At 44.5% G+C, this 20,483-nt stretch overlaps 1 protein-coding gene across 4 annotated transcripts in view; it reads right to left on the bottom strand.

The window, feature by feature from the left end:
* Positions 1–1,751: 1,751 nt before the first annotated feature.
* Positions 1,752–20,483, bottom strand: part of LOC120945388 (probable endonuclease 4) — a 118,587-nt gene continuing 99,855 nt past the window's right edge. For 2 of the 4 annotated variants that reach the window (XM_040359520.1, XM_040359519.1), the window contains exon 11: positions 1,758–4,054. In XM_040359520.1, the coding sequence (XP_040215454.1) occupies positions 3,952–4,054 (103 nt within the window). In that variant the 3' untranslated portion in view covers positions 1,758–3,951. Of the gene's footprint in view, positions 4,055–20,483 lie in introns of all 4 variants that reach the window. The other 2 variants (XM_040359522.1, XM_040359521.1) reach the window with 2 other exon arrangements.

Below are 20,483 nucleotides of genomic sequence, written 5' to 3'. Positions count from 1 at the left end.
CTTATATAGACAGGTGTGCGCCTTTCCAAATCATGTCCAATCAACTGAATTTACCACAGGTGGACTCCAATCAAGTTGTAGAAACATCTCAAGGATGATCAGTCAGTGGAAACAGGATGCACCTGAGCTCAATTAACCTCCCTGGCGGTATGATTCTTTCTGAAAAAACATGCTGAAAGCGGTACAATTATTTGCAAGGAAATTTGGTGTTTTATACTGTAGGCCTGTAATTTTTAGGAATAACTCACTTAAATCTGACAAAACAAGAATCTAATAGGCATCCCGGGTATGACATTTCACTGAAATTTTCTCATTTGCCGAATTGTTGCTGTCATTATTTTTTTTTTATGACGAATTTCCCCGCAAATCGCTATCGCACAATTCTGCAAGTGATTATAATTTATTATCGCTGTTTTCTAGCTGATCTAAAACCATTTTTGACATAAAAAGACACTTTTGGTAGCTATGGACAATCTACAGTTTGCAGGTTTTTATTATATAAAATGACATGTAGGACACTGGGCAGACCACTAGGGACAAGGGGGGTGTGTTTTTTTACATACAGTACTGTAATCTATAAGATTACTGTATACTGTATGTATAGTGTTTGTTTACTTTTTTGAATTTGGTGCCGATCTCCGCTCCCGTGCGTCGTAACTTCGCAGGGAACGGAGATCGGCGGCACAGGAGGACGCTGTGTGAATCGAGCGAGGTCCCGCTCACTCACATAGCGTGGTGACATCGCTGGATCCAGGAGAAGGTAAGCCAGCGCGCGCTGTAGGCTCTGCATATCTACCCCGAGCGTGACTCGGGGTTACCGATTTTGGTAGAAAAAATCAACCCGAGTCACGCTCGGGGATACCGCCAGGAGGGTTAAGAATGTCATGGCAAAGGCTGTGAATACTTATGTACATGGGTATTTTTTACTTGTTATTTTTAATAAATTTGCAAAGGATTCAAACAAAACTTTTTTTCCCATTGTCATTGTGGGGTATTGTTTGTAGTATAAAAGAAGGGGAGTCAGATTGTTTGGGTATTGTTTGTAGAATGTTGAGGAAAATAATGAATTTAATCAATTTTGGAGTAAGGCTGTACCATAACAAAATATGAAAAAAGTGAAGCGCTTTGAAAACTTTCCGGATGCACTGTACTTATCCATCATGCCATGTCATCATTGTGATTGGCCCCAAATTTATTCTGCAGCAGGACAACGACACCAAACATATAGCCAATGTCATTTTAAGAATCATCTTCATTGTAAAAAAGAACAAGGTGTCCTGGAAGTGATGATTTGGCCTCCACAGAGCCCTGATCTCAACATCATTGAGTCTGTCTGGGATTACATAAAGCTGACAGAAGGATTTGAGGCAGCCAACATCCACAGAATATCTGTGGTTAGTCATCCGAGATATTTGGAACAACCTATCTGCCGAGTTCCTTCAAAAACTGTGTGCAAGTGTACCTAGAAGAACTGAAGAATTGATGCAGTTTTGAAGGCAAAGGGTGGTCATGCCAAATATTGATTTGATTTGGATTTTTCTTCTGTTCATTTAATTTCCATTTTGTTAAATAATAAAAATAACCTATTAACACTTTTATTTCTGAAAGCATTCCTAATTTACAGCATTTTTTTTACACCAAAGACTTTTGCATACTAATATGTAAATATATATATATATATATATACACACACACACACACACACACACACACACTTTCCCTCCACAGAAAAACAATATTACTAACGTTTTGTTAATGTAAATGAAATATATTTATTTAACAAATTATACAAAAATACCCTTCTAGAAAAGCAACATACAAAGGCACTGACAATAAACTTAAAACAATTAGATCAGTGTGACCAAACATATTTATGAATTACTATAGAATTGTTGAATATATGATGTGCTAATAATAAATGCCCCAACATTTGATATTCCATATATATGAATCAAACAACAAAAAAATGTTGTTTGACATTTATATTGATACACTGTTGATGCAAACTAACTCAAAAAATAAGAGGGCTGGATGAGTTATGCTGCTGGGCTTGTAGGCATTCTATTGAGAAATATACAAGGACAGTGCTGCCTGGCTTTATGTCCCGACAGAGGCTTTTTCTACTGTGTTTATATGAGTGCATTACTTTATTCGGTTTTAATTATTAAATGTTTAAATATGATATTATTAAATATTTGTAGGTGAGCACTATGTCCGTCCTTTGTTTTCCTTGAGCTTTATGGCATGCTATGCATCAGAGTGCCTGGGTAGGACAATCCACCTCATTTCTGGTCCTGGAGAGAAGTACACACTGAAGCCCCATACACGCTATTCGATTTTCTGCAGATTTTTGTCTTCAGATTTACCAAAGCTATGTAGTTCAAGGACCTGCCTGATAATATGAAATCAAACCTTAAGACAAAAATCTGCAGAAAATAGAATAGTGTGTATGGGGCTTTCTTATCAATGAGGGACAATGCTGGTTCCATTGACTTGAACTTGGTTTATACTGTGCCTGGATTTAAAGAAACATGCTTATTTTTTACCTTTAGGATAAGGGTCAAATAAGTAAGGCGAGCGTGTGTCCGAGAGGGGTCAACGAAGGTCTCACGTGGAGAGTAAGTTATATTAACTCACAAGTGGTTTGGACTGTTTTAATCTTTTTGTCACAGACTTGCACAAAAGGTATTTTTGGAGATGTTTCACATTTATATTGATACACTGTTGAAGTATGTAAGTAAATATTAATTTTTGTTGTTGTTTGATTCCTATATGATATGGAGTATCACATTTATTAGTGCAGCACACAGTTCTTTGGCACTTTAAGCATTTTTAGCTTGCTTAAGTTTTTTAGGTCTGTGCGCAAAATTATTACTTTACACATTTGTGAATTATTTGCTCTTTTGTTTTTTTCAATCGACATATGGGAGGGATCAGCAAGGCCCCTACATGATTAAGATGTGAGGCTGGGTGCCCTGCAGACTCCTCCTCCTGGTGGCCGCTAATATCTCTTTTGTTGATCAGATTATTTTAACAACAGTTAAAAGATGAATTTCTTATGAATAACTACACCCAAGAGCCCTCAGGCTTTGTACATGCAGTCCATCCTCAGGGACTTGGGAGTCTGAGCAGAGCTGGTAGGAAGCTGTGTTGTCAGTGAAAGGGGAGGGTCATGCACCTGCTCTCAGCATGTTTGCGAATATATTTAACATTTCCGTCTTGCGGAAAAAAAAGTATTTAAAAGCACACATTACTTTACCTTGCTTTAATAAAAAAATTATCTTTGTCCTGCCCTCCTGGCTCCTGTTTTGCAGTCTGCCCTAGCAATGACAATAAAGTCTGCTGATGGCATTCTCAGTACCTTTGCAACAACGAACTGAGGAATGATGTTGTGCTGAGCAGAGGGGCAGAAAAGGGAGAGGCTGGGAGAGGGGAGGTTACTGAACTGGGTAATGGGGCGACCGGTCACCCAGTGCACAACAACAAGGCAGGGGTGACCGGTCTCCTTAACATGTCACCACTTTTCCAAGAGGTTATCTTGTACCTGCTGGGAGCCACAAACTCCTTTCATTCCTAAAATCTGTCCACCCTTGGGACAAATAGGTGATGGCCTTGCCAAAGGAATGAATTAAGAATGAAATCAGAACCAGGCTAGGGGACTTTTAGTGGAGAAGCTGTGGGGCTCCCAACAGGGTTCACATTAAGACGGGTAAGTATAAAGAAATGGGACGAAGAGAGATATTTAAAGGATACATTTGCTAAAAGTAGTTATCCTTTAAGACCTAGGAGCAACTATTGTATTGTTGTCTCAGCTGGACATCCACAATGCACCTGGTAAGTATATTCAATAATAAGAATGTTTGATTTCTTGTTCAATAACAAAATATAACAACTGTTAAGTTACAGGTTAGGTAAACCTGCAGCACAGAATTTTCAGATTGTTGTGTACTATTATATGGGCCCTATTGTAGAAGATGGTTTCTTGGTATTACGTTTTGTGGTCGCGCCCTCTACACACAGCGAATACAGCAGTTCAATCTCATCAAAATCAGCACTGGAAAAAAAAAGATAAAAGAACAATAGTAAATTTGTCTAGACAGTAAACAGCTCAACATTACAATTTGTAGCTTAAAAAAAAACAATTGGTAATGCAAATATGCGCAGATCTCTTATCAAGGATGGTGGGCGAAGAACAAGCTGTTCATGCTATGTGAATAGCTGGATACAATGCAACGTTTTCCCCAGCTTGGCTTATGAAGAGATTGCTCCTTTTATTTCAAATACAATCTGAGCAAGTCTGTATGTACAATGAATTCTTTCAATGTTGCAATATGCGTTTTTTATTCACTAGTTAGTTTTGCCATATAGGACCCGTTAGACGAAGAGATGCTCAAATCTTTTGCATGGCTTGCTTTTATTAGGTATGTACAATTTTTTTAGGACCCAACAGCTTTTGCAGTAGTTGCACAATTTAGGACCTTTTTTTCCTAAAAATAATGAACCGAAGTCAACAAAAAGTCTGTTACAGCAACCTTCATGACGGTGTTTGCAGCAACTGGATCTAGCTTGAGAATTGCCATCTTCAGTAGCTACACTTAGAATATTATAATATAGCTGCTGATGATCATGTCAGCAATTTATATCTGCTTAGAGAAGCATTGTAGCTGCATAGAGAAGCCAGCTACAGCCGCAGCTTTAATCATCTGCTCTGAATGGCTGCTGATGACTTTTTTTTTTTAGATAATATTAAAAGGTCACTTTTGGAAGAGTTTGCAACACACGTAGTAAGTATGTATGTTTTGTGCGATTTTTTTTCCTTAGCAAAAACAAATCTTATTCTTACAGGATTCAAAACAGCTACAATATTTTTACTTGACTCACTGGGGTTGATTAAAACTGGAGAGTGCAAAATCTGGTGCAGCTCAGCACAGAAACCAATTTGTTTCCAGGTTGCCTTTTTTTTGTCAAGGTTAAAGTGTTTGTAAAGGTTCATAAAAAAAAGAATCAAAACACGTCATACATACCTCCCACTGTACAGTTCGTTTTGCACAGAGTGGCCCCAATCCTGCTGTTCTGGGGTCCCACAGCACTCTTGCGGCTCCTCCCCGCAATAGCCAACCCACTCTGGGAAGCTCCTTCCCAAGGGGGTTACTTTGCAGGCGCGCTCCTGTTTCATACAGTCGGTGTCCATAGCAGCCGAGTGTATTGCCGCGTACACATGATCGGTTCGTCTGATGAAAACGGTCCGATGGACTGTTTTCATCAGACGAACCAATCGTGTGTGGGCCCCATAGTTTTTTTTCCCCATTGGTGAAAAAACTTAGAACCTGTTTTAAAATTATCTGATGGTTAAAAAAACGATAGAAAAAAACGATCATCTGTGGGAAAGTCCATTGGTTAAAAATCCATGCAAGCCCCCTTGGCGTCATGGGTCGGATTAATCTCATTACGATGGGCCTCCTCCCCAAGGGCCAGATCCACAGCCAGCCGCCGTAACTTAAATATTCCCATTTAAGTTACACTGCCGCAAAATTTCTACCTAAGTGCCCGATCCACAAAGCACTTACCTAGAAATTTTCGGCTGTGTAACTTAAATCCGGCCGGCGCAAGGCGTTCCTATTCAAATGGGGCGAGTCCCATTTAAATTAGGCGCGCTCCCGCGCCGGACGTACTGCGCATGCTCACGACGTAATTTTCCCCGACGTGCTTTGCGCGGTTTTACGTTGCGCCGGGTTTTGAGAATCGCGACGGGCGTAAAAAAAAATACGAGTTGCGGCGGGAAAAAAAATATTTGAAACAAAAAAAAGACGGCGACGCGGGATAGAAGGGTCTACTTTTACAAGGCCTAAACAGTTTAGGCCTTGTAAAAGCAGCCCTAATTTTGCGTTTGCAAACTAATACTTACGGAGAAAAAACGAAGCGTAAAAGCTTTGTGGATCTCCGTAAGTGCTAATTTGCATACCCGAATCGGCATTTCAACGAGAAATGCCCCCAGCGGCGACCGAGGTACTGCATCCTAAGATCCGACAGTGTAAGTCCCTTACACATGTCGGATCTTCTCCCTATCTATTGGAAACGGATTCTGTGGATCTGTTCCAAAGATAGAAACAGGGATACGACGGCGTATCAGTAGATACGCCGTCGTATCCCTTTTGTGGATCTGGCCCTACGTTTCTATATGTCCTCTGGCATGCTCCAGTCTATTTGCCTCTTAGACTCTTTAAATCTATTGAAGCCCTTCTGAATTCATTTGTATGGGGTACTGCCCGTCATAAATTATCCTGGCAAACGTTGAAGAACCCCACTGAGCTGGGGGGCGCAGCTTTGCCCGACTTTAACATGTATTATTTGGCGGCACAACTCTCCCACTTTTTCTACCTAGATAAACAGGATAAGGATCACTACCTGGCCCTGATATGCTCTCAGTATGCCACTGAGATCTCTCACCCCTTCCAGATTATCCTAAGGCATGGGTCTTCAAACTACGGCCCTCCAGTTGTTCAGGAACTACAATTCCCATCATGCCTAGTCATGTCTCTGAATGTCAGTGTGTTACAATGCCTCATAGAATGTGTAGTTCTACAACAGCTGGAGGGCCGTAGTTTGAGGATCCCTGTCCTAAGGGATTTGACTAACTCCCGGACGGTGGGGACCAGGCAGGGACTGTTGTACAATAATTGTAGGGTTTGGGAGGTGGTGAGGCGATCGCTGAATGTGTCACATACCCACTTTTATACACCCCTATGGGATAACCCTGGCCTACGTGAATTGCTGACCGTACCCGACCATGCCCTGTGGCTGGGGGGTGAGGTTTCTGTCTGATGCTTATCGTAATAATATCCTAAAGTCGTTCCAACAATTTAAAGATGACTTTGGCCTCCCCAACTCCATGCACTTTAGTTTCCTCCAGCTCCGCCATGCCCTCCAGACTCAATTCCGAGATGCCCCCCCTGATGTTGACCGGTTGGACATTCTAGGTGTCCTGACGGGTCAAGATTCCCCTAAACTTATTTCAATCATTTACAATTCCCTTCTTCGCCCGTCCGCGGCAACTCTCGCATTTCAGCTGAAAGACCGCTGGTTGGGGGATGTGGGTGGGCTGGACGACGACGAATGGGAGGATGCACTAGACACATGCAAGAAGGTTTCAACCAGGCTCTCTGACCGCCTTACACATCTTTATATCCTGCACAGATCATACCCGACTCCAATCCGACTGGTCAAGTACAAGCCCGACCATAATCCCCTTTGTCCTAGATGCAGTAGTCCAACCCATGCCCAGTCATACAGGATTACTGGACTCACATTGTTAAATTCATCCACGATGAGATGGGCTCTCCCCTGACGTTGTGCCCCAAACAATGCCTGCTGGGGGTTTTCCCAGATCCGGACAAATTTCTTTATTGCCAGATTACTCATAGCAAGAAAATGGCTTCAAGCTGTGCCCCCGTCGCTCCAAGAGTGGATATCCGCTGTCAATCAGGTTCTACCTTATAAAAAAGAAATTTATGTCCATAGGGGCTGCCCTGCCAAGTACGGCAAGATATGGGACACCTGGTTAGGCAATGCTGCTACTTGTGATGTGATACCTGACTAATACTCTCAATACCCAAATGTGTGTAAAATATTGTTTAATTATACTCTGTTCATAGCTCCACTTTGTTTAACTTGCAAAATATACCACTGATCTATCAATGTATATCCTGTCAATTGCTATTACTCTTCTTAATAAAACACCACGTTATTTGTAAAAAATAAAAAATAAAAAAAATCCACACATGCTCAGAATCAAGTCGACGCATGCTCGGAAGCATTGAACTTCATTTTTCTCAGCACGTCGTAGTGTTTTACGTCACCGTGTTCTGACACGAACGGATTTTTAACTGATGGTGTGTAGGCAAGACTGATGAAAGTCAGCTTCATCGGATATCTGATGAAAAAATCCATCGGTTCATTTTCATTCAACCGATCGTGTGTACAGGGCATTAGACTTGGCCCCGCCCCCTGGCGGTCACGTCATTAGATTTGATTGCCAGCAGTGGGAGCAAATGGCTGCGCTACTATCAATCTATCCAATTAATGCCGAGACTCCGTAGAGAAGAGGACGCCGGCAGAAAGCGCAGAGCAGGTGAACTGGCTCAGGTAAGTAAAATGGGGGGGCCCATGACAGACAGGTGTTTTTTTTCACCTTAATGCATAGGATGTATTAAGGTGAAAAAACACGAACCTTTACAACCCCTTTAGTTGAACAAGGTGAAGTTAGAAGCCGATTGGCTACCATGCAGAGCTGCACCAGATTGTGCACTCTCCAGTTTTACTAAATCCACCCCACTTAGTTTTAGCGGAATATGTTTTTTACAAAAAAATATAAAAAAAAAAATATGGCCAAAATTAGTTATAAAGTTTTGTCAACATGCTGGATAATACTTGTTGAAGCAACAATGAGAATTTCAATTACATATCCCTGAACCAGGATTTCCCAAACATCTATATAAATGATTATTTCTCTACAATTCATTAAAACAAAGAGAAACAAAATGTAGCCTACTACACAAGCCTGAGGCTGCATTTACACTACATCGTTTTAAGTCACAGGCAGATTTGCCGCGGATCTGCCCACGATTTGACAGCGCGGAGATGTGAATGACAAAATGCGGGACTCGCATCTGATTTAAATGGCACCTCAAATTGCTGTGTGGATCTGCCACGATTCTCATGGGATAAAACGTGCTGCAACCTGCATCGCAGGAAGCACGTGGCCCAAAAATAGTTCAGGAGCTACTTTGGGGTGACATGCCTCAGATCTGCACAGCTATTTGAGGTGCCATTATCAAAATGCGAGTCTTGCGTTTTGTCATTCACATCTCAGCGCTGTCAAATTGCGGGTAGATCCGCGGTAAATCTGCCTACGATTTAAAACACTGTAGTGTGGTCATTCTCCCTGAGCCTCTGGGATCGCCTAGCAAAAACATATCGATTTAAATCGCCACACACCCCGATGGCATCACTATTCCACAACCCCGTGTTCACCCCGGGTCTCCGGCCCCAGGACTTTAATTGGTGGATTAATAAGGGTCTACTGAGGATAGCGGATCTATGCGACCACAAGGGGGCTTTGTCAAAATCGGTTCTACAGGAGAGGTATGATCTTCCAAAAGCTGAATACTTTCGATACGCTCAGATTGCTCACTTTTTGGGGACTTTGAACCGCACTTCGGACCTCTCCACATCAACGGCTATGGAACACCTTTGTAGAACCTTTGACAAACACTCCGGTCACATATCAATAATCTACAACTTGTTGTCCTCTAATACCCAAAAGTTGGTTTATATGCAAAAGTGGGAACAGGATCTTGGCACGGCGCTTGAAATGGCGGAATGGAGCAAGCTGGTACAGGGGGCGTCTAGATCCTATATTAACACCTCTCTAATTGAGGCCAATTACAAAGTGTTGTTACGGTGGTACATGGTCCCTGCGCGAATAGCCACCTTTGTCCCAGGGGTGTCTCCGCGGTGCTTTAGAGGGTGCAATGAGGACGGCTCCATGTACCACACTTGGTGGATGTGTCAAAAGGTGAGACGATTCTGGATACGCACCTACAACTTTATCTATTCTATAACCCAGGTGAACCTCGTTAAGTCGCCTCTGCATGCACTGCTGGGACGCCTGGTGGAGGGTACGTCAAAGTACTTGAGAAAACTGATAGCTTTTATTTTTGTGGCAGCTAGAATTTCCATCGCCAAGTCATGGAGATCCCCCACTGTCCCTTTTTGCCTCTTGAAGTCTAAGTTGTCATGGATTATGGTGAACGAGAGGTTGTCAGCCATTCTGAACGACAAAGTCAAGGTTTTCGATAAGGTGTGGGATCCCTGGATCACTTACCTCACAAATGTACACTGATCCAACTCAATGCTGGTGGATGGGGATGCGCCATCCCTCCCTTTTTTTTTTTTTCTCTTCTTTCTCTCGCTCCTCTTTCCTTTCTCCTCTTCTATCCTTTTTCCTCCTCTTCTTCCTTCCTCTCTGCTCTACTATTGATATGTTACCAATTCAGAGGTAGTGGGCTGGGGTATGTTGGCCCTTGGGCCTGGATTGCGCCACAACTGGGTGATCCCGGGCTAAGTTGATGATTGTCCCTGTTAAGCGATGGTTCTGGGGGGAACGCTTATGGATACTAGATACTAGATGTGTAACTGTTATGTGTGAACATGCAATAATCTGTATTGGATTAATAGCCCCCCAGATGTGGACTGTGGGTGCATACCTTCCCCCCCCCCCCACTCCTAATTATCTTTGTATACCCCTCTCCCTGATTTTTTTTTCTCTTTGAAAACTCAATAAAAAATATTGGAAACGAAAACACTGTAGTGTGAATGCAGCCTAAGTGAGGGACAACGTTTTATGACACCATCACATGATGGGCCATTGGCTCCAAATAATCATTTTTAATTAACAGCAAATATAAAAGTCCCTATCTGAGCAATTACTGTGTATTGCAAAATCTCTGTTAACGGGTTAACAATTAGCTTTGCATCGCCATAACAACCTGATATTTAACATGTTTTGCTTTTAATTATTATTAGAATCATCAAATTCATTTGCATGCATCCCCCTCCCCCGATATCTTTGCTAATGAGTATAAAGCAACATCTATGACTGGATTTACTTGTAAGGAGATCAGTAGTTTAGCTTCCTGCTGAGGTTGGAGATCAAACCTGGAGCTAAAATTATAGGCTACATCTATATATACATACACGTACTAGTCTTTGTCTTCACCCAGGTTTAATCTTATTAATGTTTGTAAAGGTCGTTGCATTATCAAACAGCTGTTCTATATGCAGTTATGTGTCCATATGTCAAATGGTTTATTAACTAAAATTTAGATCTGTGTGATCATTCTGTCATGCCTACAAATGTACTTGTCAAAGAAAGCAATTTGTCTATTCCAACATGGCAATTCCCTTTAAAAAGATCCTGACATGACAAACATAGGAGCTGCCATTGCCGACTTATTTTTGTAATGTAGGTACATTCTCCATGGCTGTCATCCCTACCTTCTTTTATTGCTTGATGAGTTAATGACCTAGAGCAAGACATGTGCATATCACCCGACCTACAGATGTGGTTTCAAGATCAGTGGCTCATTAAAGCGGAGGGCCGACTTAAACAAAATATATTAAAAGCCAGCAGCTACAAATACAACAGCTGCTGATTTTTAATGTATGGACACTTACCTGTCAATGATGCCCGCGATGTCGGCAGCCGAGGCCGAACAGTCGCTCGGCTCTCGGCCCCCCGCCACCATACTCGATGAGGGAATCAGGAAATGAAGCGTTGCGGCTTTACTTCCCGGTTCCCTACTGCGAATGCGCGATTTGCGCTGCCCGTCTTCACTGGTCCCCGCTGTGTGTCTCCCAGGAGGCAGCGGGGGTACAGAGTAGGCGCCGGAAGTGGCGTAGATCACCAAGGTGATCTATGCCAGGAAGTGGGAGCAAAAACCTGTATTAGACAGGTATCTGCTCCCCCTTCCCCCCTGAAAGGTGCCAAGGGGAGGGTTCCAAAAAGTGGAAGTTCCATTTTTGGGTAGAACTCCACTTTAAGTAGTGTAGCAAGGATGGCATTACAGCTCTGAAGCACACAGTTTCACAAACAAGTTCCCTGTGTTTTTATTTGGACAGGGGTCTCAAACTGGCGGCCCTCCAGCTGTTACGAAACTACAAATCCCATGAAGCATTGCAAGGCTGACAGTTACAAGCATGATGCCCACAGGCAGAGGCATGATGGGACTTGTAGTCTCGCAACAGCTGGATGGCCGCCAGTTTGAGACTTATGCTTGAGCCACTTGCCGACCGCCAATATACGCCAGGACTGCAGAATGGCACGGGTGCACAAATGAGCGTACCCGTACTTCCCTCGCTCCCGCGGGCAGGGGGCACGCACCTGGGGTGGTTAGATTTGTTACAGAACCGATCAGTCCTCATGTCCAGGCCAATGATTTCTGGCCTGGACCTGCTGATTGGTTCTGGCAAATGAAAATGCTTCCCCTGCCTGTAAGTGTAAACACAGGCAGGGGAAGTAATATCATCTCCCTCTCTGGAATTCTTTTTGGTTCCAGAGAGAGGAAAGAGGATGTCTAAATGTGAGTTGCACAACACTACACTAACACCAGTCACCCCCTAATTATCCCCCCAGTTAACCCCTTCTCTCCCTGTCACTGTGTCACCAATTGCGGTTATCAGATATTTCACTGATCACTGCATTGGTGTCATTTGTGACTGTAATAAGTGTTAGGGCAAGTAGTAGTAGGCCCAGGTAGGTCTAGGGTACCCCCCTAATAAAGGTTTAACCCCTTGATCACCCCCCCAGGTTAACCCTTTCACCGCCAGTCACCAGTGTCACTAATATTAGGATTTTACCTGTAAAATCCTTTTCTTGGAGTACATCACAGGACACAGAGCAACAATAATAATGACTATATGGGTTTTACGCCACCTACTGGCAGATAGTCAAACAGGAAGTCCACCCCTATATAACCCCTCCTACACAGGAAGGACCTCAGTTTGTAGCAAAGCAATGAATATCCAAAAAAGATGGGAGGGACCTCTGTGTCCCGTGTTGTACTCCAAGAAAAGGATTTTACAGGCAAGTATGACGGAAAAATTTGAATTTCTTTATCGTACATCACTGGACACAGAGCAACCATAATAATTAGGGTTGTCCCGATACCGATACTAGTATCGGTATCGGGACCGATTCCGAGTTTTTTCGGCGGTAGTCAGACGCCGATACCCCGCCCTGATACACAAATAGAATACTTAACCCCCCCCCCGCGCCGCGCCGCCACCGGAGCCGCAATTCGCCGCTGCGATCCGCCGCCGTTACGCCGCTGACTGTGTAATACGGGCGGGAACATTACAGCTTTGAATAGCTGTAATGATTTGCACCACGCATAGACACTCCCCCTTGCTCGGGTGAACTGTCCAATCCCGAGCGAGGGGGAGTGTCTATACACGCAGCGTGGCGCCAATCAAAAGCTATTCAAAGCTGTAATGTTCCTGGCCGGCCGTAGTACACAGTCGGCGGTAGCAGGTAAGCGGGCCATGGCTGCATATGGGGGGAGACACACACGGCTGGATGGGGGGAGACACATACGGCTGGATGGGGGGAGACACACACGGCTGGATGGGGGGAGACACACACGGCTGGATGGGGGGAGACACACGCGGCTGGATGGGGGGAGACACACGCGGCTGGATGGGGGGAGACACACGCGGCTGGATGGGGGGAGACACACACGGCTGGATGGGGGGAGACACACACGGCTGGATGGGGGGAGACACACACGGCTGGATGGGGGGAGACACACACGGCTGGATGGGGGGAGACACGGCTGCATGGGGGGTGACACACACGGCTGGATGGGGGGAGACACGGCTGCATGGGGGGTGACACACACGGCTGGATGGGGGGAGACACGGCTGCATGGGGGGTGACAATGGCTGCATGGGGGGTGACAATGGCTGCATGGGGGGGTGACAATGGCTGCATGGGGGGATACATTGCTGGATGGGGGGTGACAATGGCTGGATGGGGGGATACATTGCTGCATGGGGGGTGACAATGGCTGCATGGGGGGTGACAATGGCTGCATGGGGGGTGACAATGGCTGCATGGGGGGTGACAATGGCTGCATGGGGGGTGACAATGGCTGCATGGGGGGTGACAATGGCTGCATGGGGGAGACAATGGCTGCATGGGGGGAGACAATGGCTGGATGGGGGTATACATTGCTGGATGGGGGGTGACAATGGCTGGATGGGGGGTGACAATGGCTGGATGGGGGGATACATTGCTGCATGGGGGGAGACAATGGCTGCATGGGGGGTGACAATGGCTGCATGGGGGGTGACAATGGCTGCATGGGGGGTGACAATGGCTGCATGGGGGGTGACAATGGCTGCATGGGGGGTGACAATGGCTGCATGGGGGTGACAATGGCTGCATGGGGGGAGACAATGGCTGGATGGGGGTATACATTGCTGGATGGGGGGTGACAATGGCTGGATGGGGGGTGACAATGGCTGGATGGGGGGATACATTGCTGCATGGGGGGAGACAATGGCTGGATGGGGGGATACATGGCTGCATGGGGGGAGACAATGGCTGGATGGGGGGGAGACAATGGCTGGATGGGGGGGAGACAATGGCTGGATGGGGGGATACATGGCTGCATCTGTGGGGGGACATCGCTGCATTTGGGGACACATTTTAAAAAAAGTATCGGTATTCGGTATCGGCGACTACTTGAAAAAAAGTATCGGTACTCGTACTCAGTCCTAAAAAAGTGGTATCGGGACAACCCTAATAATAATGCCTATATAGGATGTCCTAAAGCAATGCCCTTGAGGGGAGAGAGACACAATCACAGAAACCGCCACCTGAGAAGGACTCCTTCTGCTGCCCAAAGAAGTATCCTATGTGGCTTTAACCACTTGACAACCGGCCCATTGCCAAAATACATCCTGTGTTTAAAGATGGATATCTCGGTAACGGCAGCAGCTGCTGCCACAACCGAGGTATCGATCTTTAGTGCCAACGGTCCTGTAAACGATAACGGCGGTCTCCGCGGCAGATTCGCCGCGAGATCGCCGTTATCGGTGGCCGGAGAGGGGCCCCCCCTCCCGCCGCTCTCCCGCGCCCTCCGCCGCTTACCGGAGCCGTCGGTAGCGGCGGAGGCGATCGGGACCGTTCGGCTGGTGACTGGGGACGAGACTGAAGGAAAAATCTCCTTCGCCCGTCCCCATAGCTCTGCTGGGCGGAAGTGACGTCAAAACGTCAGTCCCGCCCAGCCTCTTAAAGCAACATTTTTTTTTTTGTCATTTGACCCCAGATCTCATATTTAAGAGGACCTGTCATGCTTTTTCCTATTACAAGGGATGTTTACATTCCTTATAATAGGAATAAAAGTGATCATTTTTTTTTTTTTTTTATTTCAGTGTAAAAAATTATAAAAATAAATAAGAAAACAAAAAAAATTTTTTTAAAAACGCCCCGTTCTGACGAGCTCGCCCACAGAAACGAAAGCATACGCGAGTAGCGCCCGCATATGAAAACGGTGTTCAAACCACACAAGTGAGGTATCGCCGCGATCGTTAGAGTGAGAGAAATAATTCTAGCCCTAGACCTACTCTGTCACTCAAAAAATGCAACCTGTAGAATTTTTTAAACGTCGCCTATCGAGATTTTTAAGGGTAAAAGTTTGACGCCATGCCACGAGCGGGCGCAATTTTTAACCGTGTCATGTTGGGTATCATTTTACTCGGCGTAACATTATCTTTCACAATATAGAAAAAAATTGGGCAAAAATTATTGTTGTCTTATTTTTTAATTCAAAAAAGTGATTTTTTTCCCAAAAAAAGTGCGCTTGTAAGACCGCTGCGCTGTGACAAAAAGTATTGGAATGACTGCCATTTTATTCCCTAGGATGTCTGCTAAAAAAAAAATATATAATGTTTGGGGGTTCTGATTAATTTTCTAGCAAAAAATTTTTGATTTTTACATGAAGGAGAGAAGTGCCAAAATAGGCCTGGTGATTAAGTGGTTAATATCCATTTTATAAAATTCTGTGAATGCATGAACAAAAGACCATGTAATGGCCCAAGATTCCCCACACACAACTGGTAGCGAGCACCTTTATAAAAAAAAAGGGGTGGGGGACCTTTCCCTTTCAAGCCATAGGCTTGAATAATTAACTGGCAAATCCAATGAAAACAGTTAACTTGGATGCCTCCTGCCCATCCTGGGCTCTACTGGCAGCACAAACCAGGATTCCTGGCCTGTACCGACAAATCAAGCAATTCTGACCTCCAGAACTACCTCCGGAGTATGCAGTGATCCAACTCCTGCCAACTGAGGATCAGAAAAGAAGGCAAGACATTGTCTTGATTGAAGTGAAAACCAGATACTATACTAGGCAAAAAATGGATGTGGACGCAACATCACCTTAATATGATGCAAGACCAAAAACAGCTCCTTGCATGAAAGAGCCAGCCAACTCTAACACTCCACTTAGCAAAGTGATGGCTACCAAAGAAGCCACCCTCCAAGATAAAGGACTAACAGAATCTCTCGATTGGTTCAAAAAGTGGCCTCTGCAAGGACAGTCAAGATCAAATTCAAGTCCCAAGGACACAAGAATGGCCTGACAGGCGAGACTGTCTACGTTACTCTGTATGAATCAAGGAGTGAGAAACAACTGCCCCTGGGAAAAAATGTATAGAGACGAACCCTGACTGTAAAACGGTACTGAAAGCCAATCTCATTTCCCCTGCCGATTGGAGAAAGAAAGAGAAAATCTCCCATTCACATATTTTTGCGGGGGCCACTTCCTGGCTTCCCCCCAGACAAAAAAAATATTTCCAAGTCCTGTAATTGAAGTTCCCCGAAGCTGGCTTCCAGGGGCTCAACAGTGCTGAGATACAAGACTCAGCACTATTAGATCCCGCTAGACTGGGAGTGTTCAAGAACGACCCCCAAAAGACTTACTATGTCGGTGTACCAAGCCCTCCTGGGCTGATTCGGCTAACACTATTATCAGTGTCACCACATCCCGGATTCTTTGCAAAAGATGTGGGAGAAGTTAAAACAGAGGGAAGCTTCAAATAAAAGAGAACTGGTCCCTAAGGTGTTAACAGTGCATCTACCCCTATTGCCAGTGGGGCCCTCGTCCCAGACATAACCTGTCCCAACTTGTTGTAGAACTTGAAATTTTGTAGATTCGCCTGAAGAGTTCCTTTTGCCACTATTCTATATCTGAAATATGCACGGATGATAGAGACAGTCCTTGTGCTGTCCCAAACAGAATGTGGTTCACCTTCCTGAGCCACATGACTCCTGATGCCGCCCTTGTGGTTGATATATATGCCCCTACAGAGGCTTTTCCAGATAGAACCTACAACTGGTTTGTACCATAATCCAGAGCAAGGCGTACTGGCCAAAAGCTTAAAGATATTTATGAGAAGTATACTCTCCTGTGGAGACCAAATTCACTGAACTGTAGCCACCCTCAAACCAAATGAAGAAACTGGCATCAGTGGTTATTATCTTCCAATACCTGAAAGGAAGAATTCAACCTTTCTAGATTCCGAACCATCAACCACCAATCTTAAGGGAACAAAGCCCTTCAGCAATCAATGCCTGGATCTTCAAGTTCCAAACAGAGAAAGAGAATAATCCCCTCCAAGACCTGAAGTAGGACTGTACATAAAGAATGTGCTTAAACCTAGATACAGCTTCCTACTGCAAAATTAATCAAAGAAATATCTAGACCAACTGCTTCCTGATCAAAGGGTTATTAAGGGTATACTGAGATTGACACCCCCTGCATCTTTAGCAAGTCCAGCACCGAAGCTAGGAGCTTTGTGAACCTCAGAAGCTGTGGCCAGCCCGAAGGATGGTCACAAAAATGAAAACAGACAACGTTCCACTGCAATTAGAGAAATCTTTGATAAGACTGGAAACAACCCAGGACATGAAGCGTTTCCTGATGATTATGGGCCCCGCAATCTTCCTCTTGCAGAGAGGTCATCACTGAACAGACTGAGGCTATCTGAAGCAGAAGGATGCCCAGCTGGAGATCTAAAGACCTCATGTCCCTATTCCGTTTTGAAGCGGTTACCATTTAATTGTTTTAAATAATGAGCCCATAACTTTTGCTCCAAGACCCAACGCAAGGCAACGACTGACCCGGCTAAGGAAGGAGCAACTACCTCAGAGACTGCTCTAAAATCTTATGGTCTGAGATACTCTCAAACACAGCTACCTCAGATGCCAACTTCACATAGGAGGGAAATCTGGGCAGTCTCCAATCCAAGTACTAACCAGGCTTGATCCGAGATCAGGCGCCACAGTGGCTCAGATCACCCTCATGCCATTGGTGCAACAGGAGGCGTGAATGAACATGGCCAGACCACTGAACCTGAGGGCGGTGGCACCCTTCTAAGTAATTTAGCTAGTCTAACAGATACATAATAAAGTGACTGTATTAGACAAACTAATACACAGTTCCACAAGGATGCAGGCCTAGACAATATTAGTCTACCGCTATACAACCCTGTAAGTATGCAGGTACCCAGGTATGCAAACATGCAAGTATACAATTATTTTTGCCATTCATGCATCTATGTATGCAGCTCAAGGCAATAAGCACGTATGTATGAATTCCTAGGCAAAAAAAACAGATATGTATGTAGTCCTAGGCAAACAAGCAGATATGTATACATTTCACTGTAACTAAGCACATATGGATATAGTTTAATGTAAATAAGCACAATGTATACAGTTTAATGCAATTAAGCACATATGTATGCAGTTTAAACTAAGGATATAGGTATGCAGTACAAATGAAAACATGCCAGCATGCGTTTAAGCAATATGCATTTATGGAGGCATGCGTTTATGAAAGCATGTAGGTATGTGCTTAAGCAAATATGTGTTTAGGCAAAACACAAAAGCGTGTCCATGCAAACACGCACTTATGTAATACGTGCCCATGGAGACATGCATTTACAGAATAAGCAAGCATGCGTTTATGAAACGTATTTAGGCAACATATATTATGCAACACACATCTATGCAAACATGTCTATGTACCATGTGTTTATGCAAACACGTATATCTATGCAACATGCATACACACTTATGCTCACACGTCTATACAAACAAACCGTACTAGTGACGCTCATCCTTCTGGTGAACTGACAAGCACCAGCAGCCTAGTACACCCTTTTTGTAGTCAAGCCAGCACTGCAGTATTACTTGGTAACAAGGCGAGTCCCATAGGTGCAGTTCAAGCTGGTGCAGTGGCTAGGACAAGAGCATACCTCCCAACTTTTTGAGATGGGAATGAGGGACACCTACCAGCAAAAGTATTCAGGCATAGGACACACCCCTTGCCACGCCCCCTTAAAGGAGAATTGTACAAAAAAACAAGATTGGTTAAACCCACAAGTGCTTTTTTTTTACCACTACTATTCCTTTTGGAATTTACAAATGCAGCAGTTTAGAAATCAGATGAAAGATGTTTAGTGCTGGAAAACACTTTTTGGTAGATAAAAACTGTGTTTTATATACAACTCTATAGATCAGACCAAAATGAGGGACAAGTGAGGAGGAATGAGGGACAGAGGGACATTGCTCCAAATCAGGGACAGTCCCTCGAAATCAGGGACAGTTGGGGGCTATGCAAGAGTACCGCAGGTACCAAGAAGACAAAGACAGGCGCCTTGAGCCCATAGTTCCCTTCCTGCTCCATTTTTCATTCCTAATTGGGAGCCCACCACTTCTGCTGCACCCGTACTTCCCCATTCACTGGCCGACCCGGAATTCAGGTGGAAACAGTTAATTTTATGTCACTTGATTTTTACTCAACGTTTTTTCACGGAAGATCTCTATAGTTCTATTGTGGACCAAAGCAATTTGTATGCTGGTCAATTTATTGCCGCTAATACGCATTTGACCCCTGCCAGGGATTGGAAACCTATTACGGTTTCCGAATTTAAGACCTTCCTGGGCCTATCCCTCCTCATGAGCATAACTAAAAAGTGTGAGTTGCGGTCATATTGGTCCACTGACCTAATTCACCATATGCCTGTGTTCTCTGCCTCAGTTGCCAGGGCTAGATACGAGCAGATCTTGCGTTTCATGCATTTTAATGACAATAAACTCTGTTGTCCTCGGGGTGACCCTGAATACGATCGGCTCCACAAAATTCAGCCCCTCGCAAACCATTTCAACCAACAGTTTGCAGCCTTGTTTACCCCTGATCAAGTTGTCTGCGTTGATGAGTCCCTGATTACGTTTTCTGACCGCTTGTCAAACATTATCTTCCCAGCCAGCGTGCCAGATATAGGGTCAAGATGTATAAGCTCTGTGACAGGGCCACAGGCTATACATATTGTTTTATGATTTACGAGGGAAAAAATAGTTACCTAGAGCCGGAGAACTGCCCAAACTACATAGGAAGAGCTGGTAAGATTGTGTGGGACTTGGTGTCACCCATATTCGGAAAGGGGTACCACTTGTACGTGGACAATTATTACACGAGCATGCCACTTGTTTGTCACTTGTTTGATCATGGAATTGGCGCACGTGGCACCGTGCAATCTATTTGCCGGGGCTTACCCCAGCGGCTGGTAGATTCCCATCTTAGGCTGGGGAAGGGAGCCTGCTTGAGAAGTAATAATTTGCTTGCAGTAAAGTGAAGGCATAATCCTAATGTTTTTGTTCTGTCCACCTTTCACGCAGACATGACGGGCCAAATTCAAATGGCAACTGGTGTTGTGGAGAAACCCCCTCTGTGTCCACGAATACAACCTTAACCGCTTAAGCCCCGTACCATTTTGTTGCTAAAGGACCAGGCCCCTTTTTGCGATTCGGCACTGCGTCGCTTTAACGGACAATTGCGTGGTCATGCGACGTGGCT

The sequence above is a fragment of the Rana temporaria genome, chromosome 7 (genome assembly GCF_905171775.1).
Source record: "Rana temporaria chromosome 7, aRanTem1.1, whole genome shotgun sequence".
Classification (NCBI taxonomy): Eukaryota; Metazoa; Chordata; class Amphibia; order Anura; family Ranidae; genus Rana; species Rana temporaria.
Note: the sequence above shows the minus strand (reverse complement) of the source record. Positions and strands in the feature narration are given on the sequence as shown.